The 22,851-nt window shown below is 38.5% G+C and overlaps 1 protein-coding gene across 4 annotated transcripts in view; it reads left to right on the plus strand.

Annotated features, from left to right (window-relative positions):
* Window positions 1-22,851, plus strand: part of USP7 (ubiquitin specific peptidase 7) — a 71,901-nt gene that overhangs the window by 34,675 nt on the left and 14,375 nt on the right. For all 4 annotated transcript variants that reach the window (XM_071444259.1, XM_071444260.1, XM_071444256.1 and 1 more), the window contains 18 exons: window positions 1,806-2,004; window positions 3,346-3,484; window positions 4,192-4,280; window positions 4,988-5,096; window positions 10,740-10,870; window positions 13,216-13,270; window positions 13,820-13,900; window positions 13,993-14,083; window positions 14,845-14,927; window positions 15,871-15,980; window positions 16,832-16,988; window positions 17,864-18,008; window positions 18,815-18,945; window positions 20,046-20,180; window positions 20,385-20,486; window positions 21,158-21,263; window positions 21,608-21,700; window positions 22,469-22,536. In XM_071444259.1, the coding sequence (XP_071300360.1) occupies window positions 1,806-2,004; window positions 3,346-3,484; window positions 4,192-4,280; window positions 4,988-5,096; window positions 10,740-10,870; window positions 13,216-13,270; window positions 13,820-13,900; window positions 13,993-14,083; window positions 14,845-14,927; window positions 15,871-15,980; window positions 16,832-16,988; window positions 17,864-18,008; window positions 18,815-18,945; window positions 20,046-20,180; window positions 20,385-20,486; window positions 21,158-21,263; window positions 21,608-21,700; window positions 22,469-22,536 (2,024 nt within the window). The remainder of the gene's footprint in view (window positions 1-1,805; window positions 2,005-3,345; window positions 3,485-4,191; window positions 4,281-4,987; window positions 5,097-10,739; window positions 10,871-13,215; window positions 13,271-13,819; window positions 13,901-13,992; window positions 14,084-14,844; window positions 14,928-15,870; window positions 15,981-16,831; window positions 16,989-17,863; window positions 18,009-18,814; window positions 18,946-20,045; window positions 20,181-20,384; window positions 20,487-21,157; window positions 21,264-21,607; window positions 21,701-22,468; window positions 22,537-22,851) is intronic.

The raw sequence follows: 22,851 nt of genomic DNA on the forward strand, positions 1-22,851 counted from the left end.
GACTGATTTTAAATTGTTAGGTGTGTTACAGATTTGTTTCATCCTGGCTGTAAATCAAGTTAGAGCTCCTCTGTCTGCAGCCTGTCAGGTTCTTAGGTGTAGAAGATCAGCTCTTCACTCTGTCAACGGGCAGTGAGTAGTGAAACTGGGAAGAGAGCATTTTATAAGTAGGTGACAGACTGTAGTTAGCTGCACTTCCAGGCAGGGAAAAAGGAGAAAGTAATCCTCTGAACTCTGGTGTTACTGAGGAAGCTGACAGCACAGGGCAACACGAAGGTCTTTGCAGGAGTGGAGGGGACAGGAAGCAGATTTGGGCTGTAGTACCTCCAAGAGGTAATTGGAGTGCTTGGGGCTGTCAGGCCATACACAAAAAAATATTGTGTGCTGTAGTTCAGGAGTAGGACAACTGCTTAAAAACTGCTTCACAAGGGAGAAGAATGAAATCTGTCATAGCTCCCTGGCAGTTGTGGCTAAAACTTGGTAATTTTCTGTATGAAATGTATAATCTTTACCCTGTTGCATGTTGTAATCAAGAGTGTTCCATTTTTAAATTAAGGTAGCAATCAGGACTCACCTGTGTTTTGGAAAAATGATTCAGCACAGTGTCTGGTGCCGTGCCAAGCTGAGCAAACCACTGCTCTCCCTGTATGGCAGGGACACCTTTGTTGTACTCTGTGCCTTGTCACAGCTCACACTCTGACCTCTGCCTCAGTGGTGTTGTCCCTCAGTGCTGTTTGATTTCAGTGTCACTGCATGTGTGACACACGTGTGGTTGTGCATCCCCTGTGGGTGCAGGGAGAGCAGCAGGGTGACCATGGCTGCTGCCTGCTGCCCTGTGCTCATCCAAGCTCCTTAGAGCCAGGAGGATTCCCTGTTACACCAGTGTCAGACTGGAACCATGGGACTGTCTTGTGCATCCCTGGCCTGTCAAGTTATTGGGATAAGTTGCAGGTTTTTTCTCTGAGTGCAATATGAGGCATGTCACAGTAAAGAGAGCCTGGCCTTGCGCCTTGCTGAAGCTGTCACAGTCTCCAGCACCCTGTTATAGCTGTGTACTACAGAAGCAGAACAGATTGTGGTAGGTGAAGAACTGGGTATGTGGGAAGAAGGCAAAATTACTTTAATTGTGTGTGTCAAAATAAGCTCTTTGAAAAAAAATAGTCTCATTTGATATAGTGCTAGACCACTAAAAATCTCTAAAGTCTTTGTGTAGCACAAAGAAACAGGACCCTACACTTGAGCTGATTTTCAGCAAACTGATAGGATTTTACAGAAATCCAACAACCATCCTCTGGCATTCATCTGTTTTAAAATCTACTATTGCAAGCCAAAAGCAACTAAATGGTGACATGATATCACAACAGGGCATTTGAACAGATTGTGAAACTCCATTGTGCATATGGGTTCACGCAGAGAAGTGACTTAAACTGGGCTGTGGAGATGCTACACAACAAGAAGAGTTAGAGTGGGCTGTGATTTAGTTGTAGAGCATTTGATGTCTCTGTCTTACTGCACCTGCTGCTTTAGAAGAAGCTGGAGTGGTAACAAATCCTAAAGAAGCATTTAAGGAAATAGTGTACAAAAGGAATGTGTCTTGCAGTGCCATGTTTGCCTGAATGGAGCTGCAGTGTTTTTCAAAATGAAAAAATTGAGATGTCAGTAATTAAGTCCTGTGGGATGGGGATGTTTTTGTTGCTGCCAATATTCCACTACATGAAACATGCTCATGTTACATGCTGTTGGTCATTTTGGAGTGAAGAAGGTGAGGTGTTTGAAGCAATGGTGTGTGTGTGTGTGTGTTACAGATACAAGTTGGCGATCAGAAGCAACATTTCAGTTTACAGTGGAACGCTTCAACAGGTTGAGTGAGTCAGTGCTCAGCCCTCCGTGCTTCGTTCGGAATTTGCCATGGAAGATCATGGTGATGCCTCGGCTCTACCCGGACAGACCACACCAGAAGAGTGTAGGATTCTTCCTTCAGTGCAATGCTGAGTCTGATTCCACGTAAGAGCCTTTTAATTCTTGTACAGGGTTACTCTATTGCAAGAAACACAAACAAACCCTTGCTTTCTGCAAGAGGAGAGAATTGCAAGGGTTTGAGTGCCCTTTACCCCCCACCTTTCTAAATCTCAAAGCATAAGAATAATCCCCTCTTTAGCATGAACTAAAATCAGCTTGTGTGACTAGAAGTTTGTGGTAGAATTTAGATATATGCTTGCTGAAGGAGAAGCCCTTGACTGACAGTTTTCTTGGCATGGAAAAAGTTCTGGGTTTATTTCTAATGAAAATGGAGCTTCTCTAACCATGCCAAGCTATAAATGCTGCCCAGTGAAGCGTGTGAGCAGGTAACTGCTACAGTGCAGGCAGAGCAGGGCACGAGTGCTCTCCTTAAGTGGAGTCCATCACTCATCCAGAAAGATCTGAACATGTGTGTGTTCTTAGGGTCCTGCATGCTAATCAGCATTGACTACCTTTGATCACTTTTGTAAATAACAGAAAAAATTTAAAAGATAACTGCAAATTTCTGGAGCATTCCTGTAGCTTATCCAGGAACAGCGCAGACCCCTCAGGTGTCCTTTCCAATATGGTCAATCCATTCTGGCCCTGAATCTCACAAAGCTGGTTGTTTACTCTGAATAATAAATTCCACTTCTTCATCATTTTTAGAATTTAGAGGTGAGTGCTGAGGGCAGAATGTAAAGAAAAAGTTAACAAGTCACAGGACATGTGATTCACATCCAAGCATTTACAGAAAAAGGGTGATCTTCAGAAGTACCAACCAAGGTGCAGCTGGTGGAGCTGAGCAAGCAGTGCCACTGCATGAGGCAGTGACAGGACCTGGTCTGAGCTCTGTCCACACTGATTGCCTTGCACAAGTGGTGGTTTTGAACACCAGTGGTCATGAAGAAGTGCTGCTGGGACAATTAGTGTTGGGGAGTTTATTTGTGGGAGGGAGGGTAGAAGCTCCTCATCCTTTGCTTCCCAAAGGCTGAGACCTCCCACTCTGTGGACACCAAGAGCACTTGGAGCTGCCCATCCCTCTGCAGTGAGGCAGATCAGAACTGACTCACCTGGGGGAGCCCTCAGCTTTTTAAACAACCTGCAAGCCACTGACACACTTCCTTGTCAACACTGTTGCCATAAGAAAATCTCCATTCCAGGTTCATAATTGTGGCTTCAGAAAGCCCCAGAGGTTCATGCCCTCGATAACAATTAACATCTAATAAGGAAAAAAATCAGATGTGTGAAAGTAATGTACCAAAAATCCCGAACAAAAAAAATTATGTAACGGCTATAAAAAGCTTGGTTTTGAAAGAGTTTCAAGTGTTTCTTCTGTATTTATAGGTCATGGTCCTGTCATGCACAAGCAGTTCTCAAGATAATAAACTACAAGGATGATGAAAAATCATTCAGTCGTCGTATTAGTCACTTGTTCTTTCATAAGGAGAATGACTGGGGCTTTTCTAACTTCATGGCCTGGAGTGTAAGTAACTGGACAAATATTAATCTATTGCTAGGTAGGAGCAGTTTTGTACCTCTCCTCCTGCATACTGAGATGCTGATAGCAAAGGGATTTTTCCCCCAAGCTGTTGTTTTTTTTTCTATCATTGCTGTAGATTTCTTTTCAATTTCTTACTCTGTTAATTTGATTTTTTTAGAGTGCTTTTACTTATGTTGTAATTTAAATATTCCCTCATTACTATTTTCTGCCTGAGTGCTTGTGTTTTGTTATCACTAAGTGATAGTCACTGACATTCTGAAGCAACATAAATTTGCTTGCATTTCCATATGTTCTTTGTGTATATGTACATGTATATTTAATGCCCTAATAATACTATTAACGTTTCTTTTGAATTGTGAGAGCTTTTTAAGCATTTGCAGAAGTTTTGGAATATTGTCCAGAAGAAGTAGAATATTTGATTACCAACTCTTACATCATCGAAAAACCAAAAAACTACTGCAAAATCTTAGAAGGCAGGAACAAGTTTCCTTCATTGAGACCCTAAAAAAGAATTAAAATCTAATAAGCTGAAAGGCAACTGCTTTGATGTTCTTCAGTTTTTCTTTTTCAGTTTATTACTACTGATAACTCAGGCTTGGAAATGAGAAAGTGATGTCTAACAGGATGCTTCACTGCAGTCATGTTGCATGTTCCACTTTTCATGTTCCTGTGTCATTGGTGTTTTACAGGAAGTTACTGATCCTGAAAAAGGCTTTATAGAAGAGGACAAAGTTACTTTTGAAGTCTATGTTCAAGCAGATGCTCCACATGGAGTAGCGTAAGTATCTTTGATTAAAAACAAAGCAGTGTTAAAAATTCTTAATTCTAATATTTTTATGTTGCTTGTGATCATTCAAGTATTCTGTGTTACTGTCATTTGTAACTCCCATCAGACATTCTCACTTTGTCACTACTTTTTGATAAATTCTTACATGGCAATTTTTTCATAGTCACATAGAGATTTTGTATAGCTTAAATTTCTGTTTGCATCAGTCAGAAAAATGCTGTGGAGCCTCAACTTCTGTGTGAGTTGGTTTGTGGTTGAACACCTCTGCAGTTGTGGCCTGAGCATTTGTGGTGTGGGAGCTGATGGGGTTTCATGTGCAGCCAAGTGCTGGCTAACTTGCCTTGGTTTACAGTTGTAAAACTGCTTCGTCTCAGTTGTTCTCCTTCATGGCACTTGTAAACAATGGGGTTGTACAGAAGTGCAGACTTGCTCTTGAAAGTACAGCTCTGAGCTCCAGGACACTCTCACAGGACATCATAGTTCTGCCATATAGAACATACTTTTAAAAAAGAGGTAATAAAATCACTAAGCATCTAATTGCAAGCCTGTTGGTACTGGCAGGCAGTAGTGGAGTTTATTTGAACCTTAAGTAGCAGTGGAGAGTAGCTGATACCTACCAGCAGCACCACCTTAGAACAAACACTCTTTATTGTTGGAATACAGAACTTCCTTGTTTTTAACCACAAACTATTTTCTAGGTGGGATTCAAAGAAGCACACAGGATATGTTGGCTTAAAGAACCAGGGAGCAACTTGTTACATGAACAGTTTGTTACAGACTTTATTTTTCACAAATCAGCTACGAAAGGTAAGCAGTACATGAAAGAACATGAGATTATAACATTGGCTGTTTCAATTAGCATTTCTAAATGCTTCAAAACAGACCTGTGTGATCCTTTTGCCTCCTTTATCCTTTCAGAGGAGTTGTGACTTATATGGTGATGCCTGTCTTAGTGCAGGCAGAGTACAGGAAGCTCCTTTTTGTAGTTGGTGGAACTCAAGCTTTTGTTTTCTGTGGAAGCAGGCAGAGCACCTGAAGAAGACCTGAGCTTAGGGGGTGTTTCTATATTCTGTATTATATGTTAATATTGCTAGGAATTGCTGGGGGCAGGGGAAGCAGTTTAATCTTGCAGATAAAAGATGGAAGCAATTTCCCTTTTCTGAAATAGTTAAAATAGGGAATTATGACTTCTCAGCCCATAAACAATGCACAAAGATACACATTTGCTCCATCTTGAAATTGCTATTATGCAGTGGAATTTTTTTGTTATTATGGTTGCCATTCTGTAGTGATGGAAGACATTGTATTTTCAGTAGTTTAAACAACATAATTATAGATTTACTTTAGTAGAATTTTTTGTTTACTGTAGATGCTATTTCTTTGCTGGAAAGAACTTCTTTAAATACCTTTTTAATAAATATCTCATCTAAAGCCAGGATAAAATACACTAGATAAAGTATCATTTTAAAACAGTGCAATACCCTTACTGGGATTAAAAACAGAGGTGATGGCTAGATATTGGAGGTGGCTATTTAGAAGAGGGGATGTACTTGGAGAAAAAAACAACTTGTCATTATTCAGTGTATTGGAGTTTGCTATTGATCCTAATTCATCCTTCTGTGCATTTCTGCACTTACTGTCTGTCTCTCTTAGTGCAGATGAACTGTTCTAACTTGGACTTTCTCTTATGTAGACTAGTTGCAGTTCAGTTAAGCTTTCTTTTCTCTTTTTGATGTACCTGCTTTCCACTGTTTGTAATTTCCCACCATCTTACTTTTTGTATCCCTGTGGTAAGTGTCCCAGTTGGCATTTCTTTTTTCTCTTTGTAATGCTGTTTACTCTGAAGCACTGCAAAAAAAATAACACTTTAAACTCGAATAGAATGTAACTGAGATCTTCCTAATGCCATGGACAACAGATAAATACTTGACTTGTTTTACATGATGCACCTGTTCCTTTTTTGCAGGAGGTAGAATTTACTCATTCAGTTTATCATTCATTATAGTGCCTGTTCTTTTTGCTCAGCACTCAGTGTTTGTGTATTTTACTCTTTTGGATAACTCACTTTGCTCTGAAGAGAAAAAAGTGGTTTTGTAATAGCTCCATCTAATGCAGTTGAGTAGTTTGTTGAAGACTGTCTTGTAGTCACTAAATCAGTATGTACCATGAAGTAGTGAAGAAGAAATTCTTTTTGTAATACAGATTGGTTTCAACTGAACTATTCTTACCAGGCATTCCCCTGCACTTCTTCCCCAGCCCCAAAATAAAAGCAACTTTTAGCATCTCTTAGTATATGGCTAGTGACCATGTGAGAAAACTTAATTTATAGAGTTGGTAGCTGCATCTTCCTTTATGGAAGTGTTCCTGGACATCAGCTGGAATGTTCAATTCCTTGCTCATTCCTCAGGCTTTCAGAGCCCCTCCAAACAGAACAGGTGAGAGTGTCAGTTTTAGACAGCTTTAGCACTTATCTGCCATTGGTGCAGATCAGGAAGAAGCAGTTGTTGCCTTGTCTGAAAAAAGTATTTTTTTTACATTTTTGTTTTCACTTTGACCAAACTTGTTCTTCTTAAACCAAAGTAAAATAAAACAAAACGCGCAGTATCCTTGGTTTGCTTTTCACCATTTCCATAATTTCAGTGAATCCTCCTTCCTTGGAAGAAACAATGATTCCTGTTGCTGTTACTTCAGCTTTGTTCACAGAGAAGCTGCTGTCAGGAGCAGAGCTGGGGAAGCAATGAACAATAGCAAAGGCAGGCACGTACCTGTGGCAAGTCAGGCCCTGGGGAAGCGTGGGTGAGGATGATGGAGAGGTCCTTTCTTCTCTGCTCTGCTTCCACATGGCACATGGGAGGCTCTGCTTGGAAATGAGACCTCCCTTTTAAGCAACAAGAGGTGGCTTCAGTGGCAGGGAATAAAGAAAGGAACTTTGACATTAGAGCACATTGTTATTTGTTGTTTGGGAGTGATAAATGTGTGTTTTATCACAGTCCAGTAGGCAAGGGGCAGGGGTGACTTCCCAGAGGGCCCAGGTCTGACCCTGGGCTCTGTTACCTTTTGGAACTTTCTGCTGGTTCCCTTGTAAAAGTCCCTACAGCTCATGAGAACATTACAGAATGTTTATATAAATACATTAAAATAATAAATGCTTGTCCATTTCTCCCTGATCTGGTTCTACTCAAGTTATCCAATATATTTTACCTAACCTTAGAATTCCATGCACAGTATTTTTTTCCTTTCTTTAAGTAATTCCTGTTTTTAAGCAATGTGTTCAAAGTTATCTGTAGCATTCTATTATTATATAAATATCTAAAATTTTTCTCATATCTCTCAATATGCCTGTACATGTCCCTATCCCTCTTTAATGTTCATTTCCTGAGGGAACTTCTCAGGTGTTAAATAAGAGACCCTGCTCTTTTACATGGATCAGAATGCCTCACTCCTTTATCAAGAGGTCAAGCTTTCAGAATCTGGGGGTGTAAGGCAAAAAATAAAGATTTGAAGAGAATAATATTTAAAAAGTGGTAGTGTGGAGAAACACTTAAACTTAGAGAAATGAGCTCCAATATTACCTAAATACAGAAGCAGAATAAAGAGCCAAGAAAGGCTGTGTTAAATGTCTGCTTTGTCATAACACATGTAGAATTTCCAAAGAAATAAAACTGGTGTTTTTATTCAATGACAGCTGGAATATAGTAATTATAAGTAAATTGTAAATTATTATTTGAGTGTTACTTGAGAGATATAGGAAGGGAATTAATTGTCCAGATGGTATATGAGAAAAGCATTTTAAAAAATGGGAACTAAAAGCAAAGAACTTTATTAATTATCAAGGTATTATGAACTCCAGTTTATGCATTTTTGAAGGAAGAGTCAATCACAAGATTGATTTTTAGCCTGATGCAGGTTTAGCATATTAGTATTTATTTTTTGAATATATCAACACTGCCTATATTTGCATTCTTTCATGACTTGATTTTCATGCCTTGTTTCTATTTGTTTAACCATAGCAAGTATCTATATATTTGTTTTTTAAAAAAGCATTTATAAGATGTTCAAAAAAATTAATAGGGGGTGATGATAGAATTTTGGAAGATCTGAGACTTGGTCATTCAACTACTTCTGTTTCTACCTTTAGCTAGTGACACCCACTCTTTAAAAGGTTCATAAACCAGGTGCAGGAAGAGGTTTAAAGTTGACTCTTCAAGGTGCTGACTTGTTCTGGTGTTGGTATTTTAAAACAAGAAATAACTTTGGCTTGTGAAATTGAAGCTGTAAGTCTTATCTAGTGATATTTGGGTTTGCCCAGATCGACCTGGTTAACTGGGATTCTGCATTGGGAGGATACAAGTAAAGCAATTGGGAATTATTGACTTTATTAGCTTATTTGGATAGTTCTTAAATTGAATGTTCTGATTTTAGGAAGGAAATTTTCATAATCAGGGTGGTCCAGCTTTATATTAGGGTGTGTGGAGAGGTGGTGGGATCTCCATTCCTGGGGATGCTCAGAGCTTAACTGGATCTGATCCTGAGCAGCTGCACCCCAGTCTGACCTTGGCACCTGTAGGCAGAAACAGAGATCAGAACCTACAGAGTTCTCTTCCAGACTGCATCACTAGAAGCTCTTGAAGCAGTGCCTAACACACTGAAGGTTTATTGAATTTCAACAGTTAAAACCTGTTGCCAGTGATAAAATCGAAGGTGCAATTTTCTTCAATTTATAAAATTCATAAAAGAAATTTAAACAAATCTCAAAGTGGAGCAAAAGAAAACTTTTTTTTGGCTGTCATTAGGGTGAGGTTGGGCTATTGTTCTTTAAATTACCCTAGCAAAGACTTCTGTTGCCTGTCCTTTAGAAGAAAGTTGATAAATTTTGAATTTTTATGCTTCCTTTTAATATGTGTAAGTTCTACTAACAGTGTAGCTCGCAACTGAGGAGAAATAAAATTTGGAAGTTACTGTTTAGATCATCTCTATTAATTGGTTTAGATCTGGTTTAGATCTGTTTAGATCATCTCTATTAATTGGTACCTTCTGAAAATTAAATTAAAAATCTTGAAGATAGTCATGTGAATTATCATATTAGTTTGCAATTGCATAATTAACCATTGTTTTTTCTGTCAGAAGGGATTTGCCTTCTTAATGAAATTGTTTCTCTTATTACATCTTACTGTACTCATTCTGATGGTATTCTTTATTCTTTGAAGTATTTCTGTTGCTGTACTTTTGGAAAATGTAGTGGATCCTCAGAACTGGACTAGAGAGCTGACCTGGCAACATTTTAGGCACTTCTTTTGTCATTTTCTTTCTTATTTTGTCTTTTGCCACACACTCGTATTGTTTCTGTGTCAGTTTTTCCTTACCCTGGTGCCTGTCCCGTGTGGTTCCCATCCCTGTGCCCTGAGCTGTCCTGCAGCAGTGCCTGCCCAGAGTTCCCAGCTGCCTGTGGGCACTGCTGCCCTTGCTGTGTGTGGGGAGCTGGGGCCCAGGGTCAGCCAGATGTGCTGCCCACCTCGGGAGCCCTGGGTCAGCCAGATGTGCTGCCCACCTCACAGAAATGGATCATTCCCTGGTGTTTCACAGGCAGAAATTCAGATGGCAATTTTTTTTTCCTTTTAACAGGTTATTTTCTCATATGCTCCTTAATATTGGAGTCTTTTTTAGTTTCATTTGTTGCCTAATCTCCTTCCAGGGCTGTCTGTTCCTTTTTATATTTACGCTTCTCAAATGAACGTCTCCCTTTTGTTTGCTCTTCCTTTCCCCTAGATGTATTGCTGTACACTTTTTAAAAAGTAAATCTCATCTCAGTGACTATTGAACTCTCCTAATCCTTGTTTGGTGTATTTGTGTAATTTCTTTGTTCCAAATCCTTCCCAGATCAGTATAATCAGTGAATTGAATTGTTAAGCTGTTTATTTGCTGGACAGCAATGATGTTAAGTAGGAATGAATGAATGAATGAATCAGGGACTCTCAGAGCTTCCTCTGACATCTTTCTCCATGTGGACCCTTTCTGGTCTTGTTCACTTGTTGCCCTTTATGGTTTCATGTGGTTGCTTTTTCACAAAACCAGTTATTTTCAAGTCTGTGGTATTGACTGCTATATCTGGTCCTACTGTGATGATTGCAGAGACATACTGGGCATGAGAAGGTCTTTGAAGGTGTTAAATGCTTTAGTGCATTTACTGTTCTAGGCTGCAATAAGGGAGCTACTTAGATAAAATAACTATGAATGGAATCTGTTGCTCACATTTTTCTAACCACTGTGCTCTAAGAAGAGTTGTTCCAGACAATTAATGTTTTTACACTACAGTACAAGATTTTTTTCAGACTTTTTTGAAGTGTTGATTAAATTGAGTTCTATGAAGGAAGTCACTGAAGAGGAAAGAATGCATTAAACAGGATGAGCAATAAACTTTTCTGATACTAATTGAACTAAATGCTTTTTCAGGCTGTGTACATGATGCCCACAGAAGGAGATGATTCATCCAAAAGTGTTCCTTTAGCATTGCAAAGAGTGTTTTATGAGCTGCAACATAGTGACAAACCAGTTGGAACTAAAAAGCTAACAAAATCATTTGGGTAAGTTTCAGAAATTTGGACTATTTATTGAACTTGGACTTCATAAAGCTTTTCTTGAAAAAGATACTGTTTAAATAAGGTTACTTTTAAGGAGGTGCAGAGAAGTGTTAATGTGACATGGTGTTAATTGTTAACTTTCTGTAGTTTACTTGCATAGGTCCTTATTTGTAGCCAGTACTAAGACAGCTGGTCCAAAAGTCAGATTTTTTTGGGAAGGGGAATGGTACAGAAACAGAGCTGCTAAAAGCAGAGTAATCATTTACCTGAACATTGTATGATGCATTTGACTTAAGTAAAATTGAAAGAAAATAGTCATTGAAACATTGCAGTTCATGTATTGTTAATGTCTTTAAAAAATGGAATCTGTTTTAGATTTAGTGCAATAGCAGTAATTTGCATGTCCGTGCTGTTGAACACTGATGGCTGCTGTAACATTTTCCTACAATGTACTGAAGACACAAGTTAGGACAGAAAGATTAACTTTAGTATAACCTTTGCAAGTCTTCTCTTTGCATGTCTTGTAAGTGTGGAGTAGGATTTTATTAAAATCCATTCTAAAACACTTTATTTTGTATTATTTTGTCTCACTGTATTTATAGGCTAGTCTTGTAGTAATACTGACAAGCACTGTTTTATTTCAAAACACATTAGGAACACATCTTATTTCAAAGCACACTTTGTATCATCTTTTTCATACAGTTGTTCATCCTGCATCTGCTGCTACAACCTGTAGTTGTGCTCTGTCCCAAAACAACCTCTTTGCAACCTTGACTCTTCCCCTTTAGGGGAATCTTAAAAGGAAATCTGTAGCCTCAGTGTTGTCTGTTTGTCTGGTCATAAACTCTTCCTACTAGCACACTGTATATTTGGTGTATCAGTGCTCCTGCTGTCCTGTAACAGGACAGGACTTGGTGATAAAGTAAATATTTCATCTCCAGTTAAGATCCCAACTGTGTCATATTCAGTGGCTTGAAGAGGCCTCTCCCAAGGGTGTTGCAGGTGCTTAATTTTGTATCCAACAGCAGGGTTTAACAAATGTGTTCATGCCTGCTTTTGTTCTTGGAAAAGAATTTTAGAAGGTGTTTGAAGATTTAGGTTTCCCTCTTCCACCATCATTGAATCAGAGAGGGGTTTTTGGCCTTGTGAGCCCTAGGTGCTCAGGTACTACTTTCTAATGAGTGTGAATTTCTAGGTTTGACTTCTTTAAGTAGAAAATGATGCCATGTCTGAAGGTGCCCTTCTTTATCCTAATTTTAGTGTGTGACCTTTTTCTTTGGTTTGTCCTATGAGCTGGCTAGTGTTTAAAGCCTAGAGAGTCAGGGCATTATTTTCTATTCTTAATTATCTGACAGGCCACTTGATTCAGCTTGTTTAATGTGGACCCCACACAGTTGTTGGCACACTTTAGAAATGAGTTTGCTGCCATGTGACAGAGGGGGTGAGTCAGTGAGAAGAGAGTAGGAGGGAGGATAAAGTCAGCCCTGCTCCTCATCACCCTGCTGCTGCTTCCAGGGGCAGGGTGGAGCATCTCACTGAACCTGGAGCCTACAGTCAGCACAGTTTACTTTATACAGCTGGGAGTGGTGACTGCTGCAAAAAAAGTTGTCAGAGACTTAGAATTTAAAAAGCTTTGAGTTGAAATTACATTCTCACAGGTGTATTTAATGCTGGAACTAGAAACACTTTGTGCTTCTTGTTTTATTGAAGGCAGGAGTGCTGAACACCCTCAGTGCAGTGTGCCATGCTGGCTGTGAGGCATTTAGATCCTGCTGCCCTCACCCCTGCTTCACAGCCTGTGTTTGCACATGGACAGCTCAGAAAGCTGAATGCCTCCTTGGGTTACTGCATGCCCAGGATTAACTGTTTAGATGAGCACAAAGGAGCCAGTCTTTCCTATAAATCCATTCTCTTCCTTTCCTGTGCTGAAATAATCCCTGAACACCACTTGACTGCACCTGAAGGGCCCTCAGAAGAGAGGCAGCTGGAAACCTGCTGTGGAAACTGATGGCATTGAATTGCTCCCAAACTTTTATTTAAGAGGTTTTTTGGCATGAACTGAGGCTGGATTGTAGACTGGAAAGGCAGCAGCCTGGCTGTGGCCTTGTCACCCCGAGCCTTTGCTGTCCCTGCCCCAGTCCCACCAGGAGAAGTGGGCTGGGCTCAGAACAGCTGCCAAAATCTCCTACAAGTTCACTGCCCCTTCTTCCTACACAGTTAGAGAACCTGTGCATCAGCCAGTCCTAAATCTCAGTCTGTACAGCTTGCTGTGTATTACATTCTTGATCTGCAAATTGAGGTGGTTTTTTTCCCTAATTAGTAATTTTTTATTTATTTGCCTTACAAAGGTGGGAAACTTTAGACAGCTTCATGCAACATGATGTCCAGGAATTATGTCGAGTGGTATGTTTATACTATTTCTTGCTGGTCTCTGATTTATGCATTTCTCTTGATATTCTGTATGTGTGTGTGTGTGTGTATATATATATATATGTAATATAGTTTAGGAACTATCAGAGTTAATAGTGGCCCTGATTAATTTAAATTAGGTCTCAAAGGCAGAGTTTTTGCCTTGGTTTCTCTTTAAGAATGGGATTGCCTGTGGCCTTTTGGGTGAGGAATTTTTAAAGAGTAGTGAAGCTTGAAAGTTGCTGGAACATGTGCTAGTGGTACTCTTATAGCCATGGAGAGAAGTGCAGTTTTTGAAGATGAAATGCATTGTTACATCTGTGGGGGTTTCCAGACTCAAAGGAATGGAGTAGCTGGAGTAGCCCTCAGTTTAGGGGAAGGAGGAGGATTTAAAGGGCTAGAAAGGAGATGCCAGTACAAATGGACTAACATTTCATTTCTGTCCAAGTGACTTAGCATCTAATCAGTTAAGTAGTCGTGTGTGTGATGAATAAATTTAAAAACTGCAAGTTTATCTTGTGTGAAAACTGATTTTTCTTTCAGCTGCTTGATAATGTGGAAAATAAAATGAAAGGCACATGTGTAGAAGGCACTATCCCTAAATTGTTCAGAGGGAAGATGGTGGTATGTATTTTATACCTTTCTCAAAAATAATTTAAATTAGTTCTTGTTACTTTTGTAAAACTGAACCTCTGTTGTTTTGGTTTTGTTTGCAGTCTTATATCCAGTGCAAGCACGTAGACTATCGATCTGAACGAATAGAAGATTATTATGACATCCAGCTAAGTATAAAGGGAAAGAAAAACAGTAAGTGATACATTGTGATATGCACCCATCCAATACTTCAGCATGTTGGACAAATTCAGTGCCTCTTGTTTTCAACTGGGTTAGTTGGTACACAGTGATTGGAAATCTGTGCTTTAGGACACCTTATAGAAAACATTTTCAATGCAGAGAATGTTTCTGCCTGCATTACATTTCTTTTTTTTCCTTATTCCCTTTCCTTTCCCTGCTTCTTTCTCCCTCATTCTCTCACTGGTATCTTTTCATAAAACTCTTAAGAACTTCAGGAGTTTTCTGGTGTCATAAGACTGTGCCATGGTGATCACAGTGGTATTGTCACAGTAGTTATAATTTACATATAATGATGAACTTGGATAAAATAGATTCTTATTTAGACCTGGCCATAGTAATAAGAAAAAAAAAGACTTAACTACTCATAGCAGGGGTCCCTTGTCATCTCTTTACTGAGCAACTGGGCATGGGAAAGGATGTGTAAGAGTCCAGCAAACAGAGACATTGGCTGGATGCTTGTGAAGTGAGGAGTTCTGGCAGACAGCTGTAGCTGTGTGATTTTAAAATCTGCTGGAATTCTTAGATATGCCTTTGCAATATGGTGCATTTCTTGATATTCTTAAATAATATAAAATTATACTTAAAGTAAGGACAGAAATGTTCAAACACAAACTCCCCTGTAGTGATATTTTGTTTGATTTATATACTGTAGGCTAGAGTAAATTTACATTTTTTCCTTCTTCTGTACAATTCCCCAATCTTTTTTCATTCAGTTTTTGAGTCCTTCATTGACTACGTTGCAGTGGAGCAGTTGGATGGTGATAACAAGTATGATGCAGGAGAACATGGCTTGCAGGTATTATTTTTTTTTAACCAGGTTTTAAATCTTATTTCTTTATCTTTGATAAAATAACAATGTTGCAAAACCCATTCTAGATTTTATCAATTGATTTTGGTGGTGTTTCTTCTTAGACAAGCTTTTTATACAGCTCCTCTTATTTGGTGTTAGGTTTCTTAAAATGGAGCTCAGATTTTATAGCAATTTAATTTGTAGTGAGTTTTATAGGTCCAAGTCTTCCATTGCTAGAATGGTTTAGTTTTCCACCAATCTCAAGACTGAGAAGTTCTTCCTCTATGAGTAGTCTGTTTTTCCATGTGTCAAGTAAAAAAGCAGCATAGCTCTAAAAGTAACTTTGGAGAGCTCATGTTTGTATTCTCAGCAAGAAAACCAAGTGAACCCATGGAAATTAAACATTTATGTGTGTGCACGTGTTTCTGAGCTCTTCAGTTGCACTTTGCTGCACCCACTGGAGTAAACTGAAGTCCTTTATAAATAATGTTTTACTAAAGCTTATTTCTGCAGTTTTGACATACCAGGTTTTGTCAGTAATGTTCTATATATTCTTTAGCTGTTCTTAGGAAGGGATAGCACAGTAGCCAAATCCTTGTTGGCAGGATGCAATGAACATGAAATTCTTAATTGATCAAAAATGAGCTTTTGCCTCCATATTCTCCCAATTTTATTTATGCAGGTAACTCGCTCTTAATGCAGTGAGGCATCCACATATCCTTGTATCAGTGGCCTAATTTTAATTTGAATTTTTGTGTTACTGGAGTAGTTCATAGGAGGTTGGTGCAGCATTAGGATACTCAAATTGCACCCAAATTTTGAACCATTCTGGTGCATTTTGTGTTGTTAAGTCTATAAAAGTCCATATGAAGAATGTCTGCAACAAACAATATTTTGAGTTGCTAAAAATCCTACAATTTCAACCCTCTATTTCCTTTAAAATGTCTAGGAGGCAGAGAAAGGTGTGAAGTTCCTAACACTGCCACCAGTATTACACTTACAGCTCATGAGGTTTATGTATGATCCTCAGACTGACCAAAACATCAAGATAAATGATAGGTAAGTGGGTTGGTTGGTTTACTGTGTGGGTTGGGGTTTTTTTGGAGAATTTAGACCTGTGAATGTATTTTAGCAAAAAATAGCTTCCCAAAATCCTGCTTTTGACTAAGCTCTGAGGCAGGCATGTGCAGTCACACACAGTAGAGGTCCCCTAAAGGTGCACAGGTTGAACTTTGAGGTTCAGAATGACAGATTGAATGTTTAGTAACCCATAGTGATTGTTTTGACCATGAACAGGTGCCTGCATCTTTTAATGGCTTGTGTAGCTCCACTGTGCAGTGTGTGGCTAGGCTGCCACCAGAGTAAGCAGGATGAGTAAGGAGTTACCTGCTTGCCCTCCCTCTGTTTCCATGGATGGATAGAGAGCCATTTGCCCCCTCACTGTAGGCAGAGGCTGATAATTTCTCCAGGAGATACATGGTTGGTTGTAAACTAAATGTTTATTGCAATTATCTCATTCTCACCAAGGTGAGATATTTCAGAGTAATGTTCCAGTCCAGTGGTACCTGTGCTAGGGAAGCTCATCTGTCTGCTAGAAAATAACAGATTTTAAAGCTTTTGCCTTGACACAGTGAATCCAAACCAGCTCTAATTCAGTTGAAGTGCTCTTGCCTTTGTTACTGCGGGCATGCTTTCCTGAGCTGCTTGAAAAGTTTATTTTATTCCATATTTAAACAGTATAAATTCTGCCACTGTATGCAGCATGTCCTGGTTAGAAGTGGCATTGTAACAGTAACATGTTCAATTTTTATTCTTTGCTTTAGAATACACATAGTGTTCCATAATAGTGCCTAAGAATGTGTGTCTATCTTAACTACAAATACAATTGTCTCCATTCTTTTTGAAACTAGGTTTGAATTTCCTGAACAGTTGCCACTAGATGAATTTTTGCAAAAAACAGATCCTAAAGATCCTGCAAATTACATTCTCCATGCAGTTCTAGTACACAGTGGAGATAACCATGGTGGACATTATGTTGTTTACTTAAATCCAAAGGGCGATGGCAAAGTGAGTATTGAAAAGCATCTAAAAGTATTTGTGTGTTGTAAATGCATACTTGCAGTTTTTATAATGGGCAAATCTTCAGTATTTTCTTTCCCTAAAAGAAGAGTGCATGCACACTTAGCTTTTAACAAAAGACTTTTTAACTGAGGAAATCCCTTCTCTTCTATGTGTTGAAGTTCTGCAATCAGATTTTATCCAGCATTTTTTTGAGACTGACTTTGCTAAAGCAAATATGAGCATTTCCAGTGTTCCTGTGACTCAGAAGTTCAGCATGTTTGTGTATGTCCCACTGTTCCAGGTTTAGGTGACTTGATTGGATTGGACATTTATAGGTCAGGTGCCTCTTCCGTTGAGTTGACTGGTTTTGTGTGTACATGATTGTTCACAGTAAGAGTAGAAGTCAGATTTTACTGTGGATTTGTTGCTATTTGTAATTGATTCTTAATTGACTTTATTGTTTTAATTTGAAATTTGATGTATATTGCTCTACATGTACAAAGAATTATTGGTTGTCTTGTGTATCTCTGCTTTTTATTTCATTTTACAACAGATAAAATCAATTTTCTCTTTCCTACAGAAATATTAGATATTTGAAATCTTAAGAAATAATTGGAATAATTGGAATAATTATTGTGCTTTTGATTCTCACTGTAAAATGTTCAGTAAAGGTTTGGTATTTATGGACTTCCTTATGCTGAGCACAAGTAGCAGGTAGCACAAATTATACTGAACTAGATTTCCTTTTAAAAGTCACGCCGCTCGAAGGTAATTTTAGTTACTTCAAAGAGCTGAAAGACATGCCAGAAATAGGATTAATTTATCATTCAGGAGCATATTTTTACGTGTAAAATCACTTTTCTGTAAAACTTGCTCCCTAGTGGTGTAAATTCGATGACGACGTCGTGTCGAGGTGCACGAAGGAGGAGGCGATCGAGCACAACTACGGCGGGCACGACGACGACCTGTCCGTGCGGCACTGCACCAACGCCTACATGCTGGTCTACATCAGGGAGTCCAAGCTCAGTACGTGTCCTCTCTGTGCTCCAAGGGCCCTGGCAGGCAGGGCTGCTTGACCTCTGGATTGTTGGTTGTGGTCCTGCACAACAGGGCTGCCTTATTTACAGAGGGAAGGTAGCGATCCTACAGGATCAACCTGCCGTTCTCTCACTTGGGGAGAGTGTGTGCTGCTCTGGGTCACCTTTTAGCTCAGTAAAGCACCTGCAAAGAGCATCAACCTTGGCTGCTTTATGGGATGGAAGACTTAGTGAACTGACTTGGGTCATGGAATGTTGCCACATTTCTCTTCGCAGAGAAAAGCAAGGCACAATTCTTCCCAAGGATTTCTGAGATTCAGTGCAGTGTGAGCAGTTGTGTGCAGAGTGAGTGCTTGGCAGATTCAGTTTAGATGAAATGTTTATAGTATAGTATAATAAAGTAATTAATTAGCCTTCTGATGATGGAGTCAGATGCATCATTCTCTCCCCTTCGTCAGAGTCGCCTTTGATTTACAATAATGGAATTAAATCAAATTGAATGTAAATGTGTAGATACATAGATGCTCTAAAAAGGGAGTAGTGGCAAATATTTTTTTAATTCTGAACTGAATATTTCATTCAAAAGTCTATGATACATATTTCATGGGAGTAGTGCACTTTGGTTTGTTGTAGAAGTGCTTCTTTTGCCAAAGTATGATGATATCAAACCATATTTTTAAGTGAAAGATGAAGGAAAGTTGGTTTTGACTTCAAATCAGAGGGAAGTCAAGTGTGTATGAAGAAGAAACTGTTTGATGTAGATCTTGAAATAACATCATAAAATCTGTTTTATAGGTGAAGTTTTGCAGCCTGTAACCGACCATGATATTCCTCAACAACTTGTAGAAAGGCTACAAGAAGAGAAGAGGATAGAAGCTCAGAAGAGGAAGGAGAGGCAGGAAGCTCACCTCTATATGCAAGTGCAGGTCAGCTTTTGAAACAGATTAAGTTACAGCTACTTTACCATGAAAATTTAGAATATTGAACCACCCTGGAGGCAAACCTTGATTTTCTTTTTTTTTTTTTTTCCTTTTTTTTTCTTTTTAATTTTTCTTCTGAAGTAGTGTTTGAAGAGAAATTATAATTTTAGTGCTTTTAGGTATATTTACATATGCAACAAATTGTAATAAAACACACAGTACTGTATGTTATAAACATTTCTGTTTTCTTTAGAATTTATTGTGCTTGTGAGTAAATATAGTAAGTTCAGGTGAAAGGGAGAAGGACCAGGTTATTTCAAATGGCTGCCCTGCCACTGCACTTTTATCTCCTTCAGGAATTATTTTCTAAAATTAGAATGTATCTAGCCATAGGCTGCAGGTCTGGACTATTGCCAAATGGAGCTCATCAAGTAGAAGCAGGAGGAGAGAGTGTTTATATTTGCAATTATCTTTTTGGAAAAGCCAGATGGACAAGATTGTTATGAATTGCCTTAAGAAACCCTGTTTATGGCTCTTTCCAGAGCCCATCTGGCACAGGGAAATAGAACCCATTTTCCATGTGCCTCCATGTTTCCTTGCCTGTTCTCTCTGGTGTTGATAAGCAGAGATACTGGTCAGGCCCAGCTTGTTCTGCCCTGCATTTGCACTGAGTTTGCAGTGGGACACTGGCAGCATTGCACTGTTTGTGCTTCTGTTACCAAAGAGTGCAGGGGAGCTGTGGGAAGTACAGGGAGAGGGTTCACTGGCCTCCTTGCATTCCCCAGTCACAGAATTATGTAGCCTTTTTATTTTCTCCAAGTGTCAGGATTGTTAGAGCACATTCCAAGACTTGGGATCCTAGCACGACTGGTTTTTAATTGCTCGGGATTTGTAAGAATTAATGTATTTTAATTACTTGCACTGATGAGATTATCAATCACGATTTTTTAATTTCATTGTAATCTGTGTTCTTGCAAATTTGTTCCCTGAGAACATGAATTGTGTTAGCACTGTGCCAGAGGGCCAGGGAGGTTGCATAGTAAAGCATCCTGAGAAGGTATTACCTGGGCTAATCTGAAAAGTAACTTTTAAATGTCATTTTTCAGATAGTGGCAGAGGATCAGTTCTGTGGTCACCAAGGCAATGATATGTATGATGAAGAAAAAGTGAAATACACTGTTTTCAAAGTATTAAAAAACTCCACACTTACAGAATTTGTTCAAAACCTCTCTCAAACAATGGTGAGTTTTCTGTAGCTGAATATCTGCATGTATTTATTTTGTTACATTATGGTTGTGTTCTAGCTCTTACCTTCTCCACATATTGACAGCAATCGCAATTTAGAACTTTTAAACCAAAATATCTGTTTGAGTTTCATGAAAACATCTTAGCCTGTTTTTCTCTTGTTTTGATTTAGTTTCCTGTCACAATTTTTATTTTTTTAGGGATTTCCCCAGGATCAAATCAGATTATGGCCAATGCAAGCTAGAAGTAATGGAACAAAAAGACCTGCAATGTTAGATAATGAAGCAGATGGCAATAAAACGGTAAGCAGCCACTGAGAGATGATAGTACTTCTTACATCTCCTGAGATTCTTAGTTCTCTTGAAGAATATCTAACTGTGAGACATAAGATTTTTCAGGCTTTTAATTTAAAATTCATTTCAGTGTATCTGGTGAAGTTTGATCCTTGGGGAAGACTTGGTGTTTAGTGGATTGGTTTGGATAGGAAGCAGGAGTCTTGTTGGTGCATATTTTTTCTGCTGTGGAAAAAAAGGTGTAATCATGATTTCTTACAGTAGATTAAAACAGAAATGTTCCTTTGACAAAAGGGGCAAACCCTCTGGATTTAAGGAATTCTATTGCTTAAAATGTAAAATGTGTCTAAATACCACAGGATGGTTTCACCTTCCTTTTATTCTCAAATTGAGTCATGTCCTTGCCATTATAAAGATAGCTGTAGGTAAACTTGTGAAAGATAAAGAAGTGGGTTCATTTTAAGTAAAACCTACTGTTACTGCTTCATCAAAGTTTTTGGTGGTTTTATATCCATATTTGTTTGTCTTAATAAATTTCATAAACTTCCTTTAACACAACTTAAAAAAAAAGCCTCTCCCATTTGTACAATGTCATAAAGTTCTGGAATCTGATTAAAATGCTGATACCAGGTTGTATTAAGTTCTTCAGAGACTTTTTTTTCTTCTCTCTTTCTACATAGATGATTGAGCTCAGTGACAATGAGAATCCATGGACAATATTTTTGGAAACAGTAGATCCAGAGATGGCTGCTACTGGAGCAACATTACCCAAATTTGATAAAGATCGTAAGCATATGGGCTAAACATTTGTAAAATACAAAATGCTTTTATGTTGGGTGTATCTCCAAAAACACTGTGCACTCCTTTTCTTCAACAATGTCATTGATGTATCCATCAAACTACTACAGGACTGAAATTAGTTTTTCTCATGCAGTTTTTCCTTCATTTCTCTTGAAGTGGAAGGCATGCTTTGCATGTTTTTAAACTCACTGAATAATTTTCTCTCTATATTTTAAGGGCACTGATAATAAAGACACATATTTGTTCTTGTGTAAATAAAAAGATCTAGGTGATCTCCTTCCCCCTCCCCAAGCCTTACTTAAAATTAAATCTTGTTTTTTACTTTGTAGATGATGTAATGTTGTTTTTGAAGATGTATGATCCGAAAACTCGGAGTTTGAATTATTGTGGACATATCTACACCCCTATATCCTGTAAAATACGTGAGTTCTGAATTTCAATTTCATTCTGATCATTGAAGTTTTAAAAGTAGATTGACACATACTTTGCCTTTAATAATAATTCCATCATTGAAACCAAAGTTACACCAGAGAAGCAAATCCTTATTTTTTTCCCCCATGTGGTGTCAGTGACATTTTCTGCAGGTCTGAGCCTCAAAACCCCACAGGTGGTCAGTTCATTGTTGCTCTACTCACCAGGTGTTACAGCTGTTTCAGACCTGTTGTAAAGCTTTGGGATGTGATATTTCCCTCCCAACAGCTTTTCATGCAACTCTTTTACAGCCTTTCACTATGGCAGCCTGAGCAGCTGCTCAGCCTGAATTGTGTGTGAGCCTGGATTTTCGTATGGGTCCATTTAAGGAATTCAGCAAATACCCACTGACTAAAAATATTTTTGTTTTTTGTTTTGAATGTCTCATTTGTTAACCTATACATATTTTTAATTCTATATTTTAGCTAGTTTTTGGGGTTTTTTGAAGATACTAAACCTTTTTTCTGGGGATGGAGCAGTGTTATTTAATCTCTTGGATTTTCAGTGAACTCGCACATATTTTTGTTGTTCAGATGAAGTGGAAAGGAACCATAAATGTGTGTCTGGTTGAATGTCAACAAGGGAAGCTTAAGGAAGGCTCTTTCTTAGGCATCTTTACCACCTACCCAGGGTAAAGAAAGGGATTCTCTCCTTTCTGTGGTTGGTCTCACTAGCAATTAGTGCTACACATTTCACATTCCTTCTTTTTTCTCCAACAGGTGACTTGCTTCCAGTTATGTGTGAGAGAGCAGGATTTCCACAAGAAACTAACCTTATCCTCTATGAGGTTTGGATTGATAGACTTTTTGTAACTTTTTTGTCTTTTGCATGCTGTAAAGAAAAAAAAATAATTTAAAAAAGTTGCTCATAACAATGGTAATTTATAAATTATCAGTACTGTAATCTGTAACTTTGAAGTCTACAGTGCTGCAAAAGAGTAGCAGCAGAGAGTTAACGTAAAAACAGATTTTATATTAAACAGAAAGAAGTGTAAAGCTTTAAAACCAAAAACTGTCTCCATGAGAGTCCTATATGAGCAGCTTTGTTGTGCTAGACTTGTGTTGCTGAGTTAGAAGAGCTGATGCTGCTGACATTATTGGCC

Source organism: Agelaius tricolor, unplaced genomic scaffold, assembly GCF_023055355.1.
Source record: "Agelaius tricolor isolate 1412-34295 unplaced genomic scaffold, bAgeTri1.0.p SCAF_19, whole genome shotgun sequence".
In the NCBI taxonomy this organism is placed as follows: Eukaryota; Metazoa; Chordata; class Aves; order Passeriformes; family Icteridae; genus Agelaius; species Agelaius tricolor.